This window comes from Phalaenopsis equestris, unplaced genomic scaffold, assembly GCF_001263595.1.
Source record: "Phalaenopsis equestris unplaced genomic scaffold, ASM126359v1 Scaffold000569, whole genome shotgun sequence".
Classification (NCBI taxonomy): Eukaryota; Viridiplantae; Streptophyta; class Magnoliopsida; order Asparagales; family Orchidaceae; genus Phalaenopsis; species Phalaenopsis equestris.
The window spans coordinates 282,353-289,367 of NW_018165009.1; the positions used below are offsets into that span (position 1 = coordinate 282,353).

General features: G+C 32.1%; 1 protein-coding gene across 1 annotated transcript in view; it reads left to right on the plus strand.

Moving 5' to 3' along the window:
* LOC110029392 (GTPase-activating protein gyp1) overlaps nt 1-4,657 on the plus strand; it is a 23,692-nt gene extending 19,035 nt beyond the window's left edge. Inside the window, exons 7-10 of the mRNA XM_020731666.1 lie at nt 2,366-2,637; nt 2,971-3,056; nt 3,131-3,232; nt 4,274-4,657. Coding sequence (XP_020587325.1) covers nt 2,366-2,637; nt 2,971-3,056; nt 3,131-3,232; nt 4,274-4,435 — 622 coding nt within the window. The 3' untranslated portion in view covers nt 4,436-4,657. The remainder of the gene's footprint in view (nt 1-2,365; nt 2,638-2,970; nt 3,057-3,130; nt 3,233-4,273) is intronic.
* Nucleotides 4,658-7,015: the final 2,358 nt, after the last annotated feature.

Consider the following 7,015-nt stretch of genomic DNA (forward strand, 5'->3'; position numbering starts at 1 on the left):
CTGCCCGACATAAATCCAAATTGATTATGAAAAATAGTTCTAATGCATCTTAATCTATATTCAATTACCTTCTTAACCTATGTTCAATTACCCTCTCCCATAATTTTAAAGTATGACACATCAACTTAATTCCTCTATAATTTGCACACTCTTGTGCATCCCCTTTATTCTTAAAAATGGGGACCAAAATACTCTTCCTCCACTCCTCAGACATTATTTTAGTTTTTAAAATAATATTAAAGAGTTTAGTAAGCCAACAAACTCCCAAATCTCATAAATATTTTCACACTTCAATTGGGATATCATCAGGTTCTACAGACTTTCCACCCTTGGTTTTCTTTAAAGCCTCCTAAACTACTTTTTTCCTAATTCGACGGTAAAAATGAAACGTTTTATTATTATTCACGATATTAAGATCACTAAAGTCGATCTTATTTTCAGAAACTTCATTAAAAAAGTTTCTCAGAATAACTCATTCACCTATGTTGAATATCTTTTTCTAGAAAAATACTTTTTGATTTTCATTTTAAATACACTTTACTTGAGTCAAATCCTTTCTTTTTTTTCTCTTTGTTTGCCTATTTCTACATATATTTTTCACTCTCCTTAGTATCTAATATATTATAAAGATCATTAAAAGCAGAATTTTTAGCGTCACAGATTGTTCTTTTAGACATTCTGCGGACCGTTTGATATTTTTACCAGTTATCTAAGCTTTTACATTTAAAGCAGTTTATATAACTTAACTTCTTATATTTTATATTTTCTTGCACAATATTATTCCACCACAAACTATTTTTATTTTGATTCCCCAAACACATCTTTTGTTCATTGTTTAATAGTATTTGTTACTTTATCCCACATAACATTTGTTTCTTCATAAATATCCCAAATTATCCCAAATTTTGAAATCTTGAATTTTACCCATAAAAATAATTTTATTTGTGTCTTTTAGGTTTCCCCACTTAATTCTACGGTGATAAGTCATAGTGTTATTTATTTTACAACTCTTCATCTTAAAATCTAAAACTAATAAACGATGTTGGGTACGTAAATTCTTGCTTTGAATAAACTTACAATCTTAAAATCTCGATGATCTCTTTTTCTCATAAGAAAATAATCAATTTGTGTTTTATTAAATTCACTCTTATAAGTAATAAGATGCTCATCTTTTTTTTTGAATAAAGTATTAGTAGTAACAAAATCATACGCTAAAGCAAAATTTAAAATATCTCTACCTTCTTCATTAGTTACTCAAAAAACATAGCCACCATGAGTATTTCTGAAGTCTTCTACCACTCTACTGACATGTCCATTAAAATCTCCTCGAATAAAATTTTTTTCTTCAAGAGGTATCATTTGTATTAAGTCTTCTAAATCATTTCAAAAATTATATTTAGACCTTGTATCTAAACTTACTTGAGGAGCATAGACACTTATTATATTAAAAATCTTAGTATCAATGATAATCTTAAGGGCTATAATTCTATCTCCAACTCTATTAATTTTTACAACATTATCTTTAAAACTCTTATCTATAATTACACCTACACAATTTCTAGTGTGACTCTTACCTGAATACCAAAATTTAAAACCTAAATTATCAATGTCCTTAGCTTTTTCTCCAACCCAATTAGTTTCTTGAATACATATGATATTAATTTTCCTATAAATCATAACATTAACTAATTCCACTAATTTACCATTGAGAGTACCTATATTCTAAGATCCTATCCTAATATTAGTTTCATTAGTTTCATGGACTAACTTCTTTACCCGCATTCGTCCATAATGTGGGAACCCTTGCTTATTTGAAACTACACCCGAGCGCAGGTGTAGCAGCCCTTGCACACTTTTCACTGTATTTTGGCTATACAGCACGTTGCTTCCAGGGGACGCCCTAGCACTTACACAATAAGCAAAAGGATTCATGTCATGATTTTTTAGACAAGTTTTACGTTGGTTGTCGACTACCTAACGCAACCCTCCACTTTTCACTTCCGGGCTTGAGACTGGCAATGACAGTGTTAAATAAAAGAACTTACAAATTAAAAGAATTACCTTAATTGCTCCCTTTTTTTCTTTTGCAAAATCAACATCGTATTTAAACTTTAGAATGCTCTAGTCGTCAACAGCAATTCCTGGTATTGCTTGATAAAACTTCTAGTATCAATGTTTAATAAATGTTATATTTAAATAATCATTTTCTGAAATTAAATAAATAATTCCTAACATTTCGTTTTATATGTTTTTCTTGGAGCAGTGATACGTGTTTTAAATTTGGGGCTGCATTGCCATTTATGCTTTTCTTTTTTCTGTTTTTCTTACATCATCTTAGATATGATTTATCCAAAATTTGTTTTAGGGCTATCCGCCATCCAGCAAGTGGATATGTCCAAGGAATCAACGACCTTGTCACTCCATTTTTAGTAGTATTCTTGGAAGAGCATCTTGATGGAAATATGGAGAGTTGGGACATTTCACATCTTTCTCCACAAACAATCTCCAATATTGAAGCCGACTGTTATTGGTGTCTTTCTAAGCTGCTTGATGGCATGCAGGACCATTACACATTTGCTCAGCCGGGAATACAACGTCTTGTCTTTAAGTTGAAAGAACTTGTTCGTCGAATTGATGGTACATAATCTGATCTGTATAGTCATAGCTCTTTTAGTGTTTTTAATATTATCCATGTAAGGTTAGTTTCCTATATTTCATTTCAACCGCCTACTTCATTAAACTCCAAGTTATCTCAGTTTGCTTCATCTCCTTTATTATCACTATTATGAATCAGTCGGCTAGAAGAAATATAGAATATGTTCTTACTTGAATGTCAGATAAACCACTCAATCTTTTTCTATGGCTTTCTTGCTCTTTTCTTTCCCTGAAACTCAAGAAAAATTGTTACACTGATTTAGGTTAGTATTTCTAATTCCAATGATTTCTGCTTTTGTTTTGGGGATTTGGAAGAACCTGTTTCAAGACACATGGATGAACAAGGACTCGAGTTTCTTCAGTTTGCTTTTCGTTGGTTCAATTGTCTCTTGATACGAGAGGTGAGTTTTTCTCTTGTTAGCTCTACAGAAATTGGTCGTCATCTAAGTAGCTGATTTATTTTCTAACCATATAGATCCCTTTTCATCTCGTTACACGACTGTGGGATACATACCTGGCCGAAGGAGATTCATTACCGGAGTTTCTTGTGTATATATCTGCCAGTTTTCTCTTAACGGTATGTTTACAGTACCTTGCTCATAAATTAATACCTAGATGTTGGCTTTGGAATGTTTCCCAAAATTGGATTTAGATTACACAACTCGAAGCCATTGTATCTTTCATTACATTGTCGACTTTGATTTTTTTTTCTTTTTATGAAGATAACCTTTTGGTTTATATGGAGAATCTTGCCAATACTAGAGAAAAGTTTATCTTAGTAATGCTTACTTCCAATTTAAGCTTTACAACGGTCATTGAATTCTGAAAATCAACTTCTCGTTAGCAATATTAGTTTTGCATCAATAAAAAAAATTTCAAATGCATTTATTATGAATTGTGAACTTCCTCATATTAGAATTTTCCTAACTTTTATTAATATAAATATTCCTTTTTATCAATTTGTGAGAAGCTACTAATCGCATAAGTTTAAGATTTAGGAGAACAATAATAAAAAGTATGACGAAAGCAGAGTGGCCAAGTAATTCTCACTGAAGGCAACCAAATATGTTGGGATTTCGCGTGTGTGATTTTTCCTAGGGTCCAATTTGTGGCCTCATTCCAAATTACTTTGTGCATGAGGTGGTATTTTTCAGCATTATGATAGAATTCTTAAGCATGGATATGGTCAAGGAAATCCAACCTTTTTTTAGTTAATGTTCTTCCAGCGTGATAGTTATACACCAACTTGTAATATTTAAGCAAGTTTTTAATAGAATAAGTTTCATTGTAATATTTATGCAAGTCTTTAATATCATAAGTTTTATAAAACTCACATCAAGAAGCAAGACATAATTTTCTTAATTAGTTTAACCACTCTGTGCTCAAACACTTAGCATATTGTTTGGAAACAAAGTTAAGAATCCCAAGAGCCTCGGCTCAGAAACAGTCTAAAAAAAACCATACTTCTGTCAACCTCTAAATTTTCTTGAAAAGTTCCACACAAGGTTAGATGCTCTACTTTTGTCATGTCATTTTTCTTGTATTTTTTAAAATTTTAATTCCAGTTATTGCTCTGTTAAATACAAAGAATTACAGTTGATTAAATCTATATTTTCAGTGGTCAGATAAGCTCCAAAAGCTTGAATTCCAGGAGATGGTTATGTTCCTTCAACACCTCCCTACTCAGATCTGGACCCACCATGAACTGGAGATGGTCCTTTCCAGAGCCTTCATGTGGCATGCAATGTTCAATAGCTGTCCAAGTCATCTTGCCAACTGAACAAGATATTAAACTGCTTTGGATTGGTGATAATTGCTTTCATTATTGTGGAGTTGTTTATTGCCTAAAGATTCTGACTGAAACTCTGTGAATTCATTTCATATTCATTTGCTCTTTTTCATCCAAGTTCTTTTCATCAGTCAGTTATATTTGCAGTATAGTTTGTGAACGTTGAGATGATTACAAAGATGTACTAAATGAATGTGGCTTTTTGTTTTTTTTCTTTTTTGTAATGTACAAATATGCTTCATCCCAATTTATGGTTTGTTATAAAAATTTATTTTTTTTTTTTTGATAGAATGCTCAAGGGAATTTTGTTTATTTCAGAAAAGAGATACGAAGGTAGGCTCGTAGTCCCACCGTACTCAAAATATAGCAAACAAGAGAAAAACTAAGAACCGCCACCACACAGCCTAATTAGGCGGCTTATTACCTTCTCTTTCAACATGTGGCCAAGGAACCTGTTAAAAAGAATTTAAAGCAAAAATCTTCTTCAATGTACATGAATATTCCATGACTAATCCACCTTTAACGCACAGAATTATCAAATTAACAGAGAATCAGTCTCCACATGAATTCGATGCCAACTGTTGTTCTTGGCCAAAGAAAGAGCTTAGCTATAGCTGTAGCTTTAGTGACTGAGGGAGCAATAGGGACCAAGGGAGCAGAATGCCAAGCCACACAATTACAACAATTATCTCTACAAAGCCCTCCAATGCCAACTGTTGTTCTTGGCCAAAGAAAGAGCTTAGCTATTGCTTTAGCTTTAGTGACTGAAGGAGAAATAGGGACCGACAGAGCAGAATACCAAGCTAAAGAATTACAACAAGCATTATAAACTTTCCAACTACCATTAACATTTATCTTAATGACAAGATTCACCGGCCTACTCCAATAAACCAAGCTAACACATGCCTTTAGCTTAACAGGAATAAGAATTTTCAACTTCACAAATACTTCAGGATTGATTTGTTAACATGTTTGTTAACTCCCATATTTAAGAGCCGGCCTACTCCAATAAACCAAGCTAACACATGCCTTTAGCTTAACAGGAATAAGAAATTTCAACTTCACAAATACTTCAGGATTGATTTGTTCACATGTTTGTTAACTCCCATATTTAAGAATTTTAAAAATGAAGTTAATAATTAATTTGAAAGTATAAGAAATATTAATACACTTATCATTGTGCTTAACATCATCTCTAGCCCTCCATATAAATCAAAAGACAAAAATAGGAATATTACCAATATACCGAGTACCGAGCACCAAGCCTGTTCTAATCATGAATATAACCAAGAAATGAAAATATTAGCTTCCATATTTCTTTAGCAAAATAACAAGAAATGAAAGCATGCTTCATGTTTTTCTCTTGCTGCTTGAATAAAAGATAGCACGACGAGACTCTTAGGCCCTTGAATTTTAGAATATTATCAGTAGGAAGATTATGATGTAAAATCCTCCAACAGAAAAAATATTTAGTAGGTTTATTCCAAGAGTCCAAACCCATTTCAAATCAAGCCCCTAAACATTTTGAAAAGAATCAACAATGGTTTTAAACTTAAAATCACTTAATGGCTTTAACTTGCATTATCATGAATACCCTATAAGCTGGGAACATTAGCAATAATATAAGCATTAGAATGGCTCACATTATTAGCTAATAGTCAAACATCACAACTGTAATTATTCCAATAATCCTTCACAACAAACTTAATATCAAAAGGACTCCCATAGTGATAAGCCAGAGCAAAAAGACCCAACCTTTCATCATACCAAAAACTGCAATTGCCTTTACCAATATCCCAATAAAGTAGCTCCTCAGTCTCTTTCGAGACCTTAAGCATCTCCTTCCAAATTGTCGAATCAATATTATTAGTAGTGATAGAAAGAGCATGAACATTAGAGCAATACTTACTGGTAATCATTTAAGCCCAAAGGGAATCACATGCTCTAAAATGCAACCAAAACTTAATAAAGTTAACTTTCATAGATTTATTAATACTTCTAAAACCCAAGCCACCAAAACTAACAGGCTTACAAATTGTAGACCAAGTCATCCAATGAATCTTATGCTTCTTTCTAGCCCACAAGAATTTATTAAAGATGTTCTCTAGCCTTTTTAATTGCTAGAAGGAATCTTTATAATTCGCATAGTATTTAAGGGAATATAAGAAATAATACTTTTTAAAAGAGTAATTTTAAAAATTGTTCATAAGATAGTTGTTCTCACAAGATATAATACTCTTATTGATCTTATCAATCAAATTACCAAAAGGATGATTCCTTCTTTTTTCTTTGTCCATAAAATAACCCAAATATGGCATTGGGAGATCACCTTTCACACAATTAGTAAAGTTTTGAATTTGATTTCTCTTAACACATGAAATAACTTACCACGATAAAATTTGTATTTGTCAGTATTGAAAATAAGCCGAGAAGCTTCCTAAAAGTTATCCAAGCCTTTCCACAACTTTTTAATGGATCTATTATTGGCATTCGTAAAAATCACAAGATCATCAACATAAACAAGTTGAGAAATCCCATAGTTCCCTTTATCAGCATAGCTCATACCAGGAT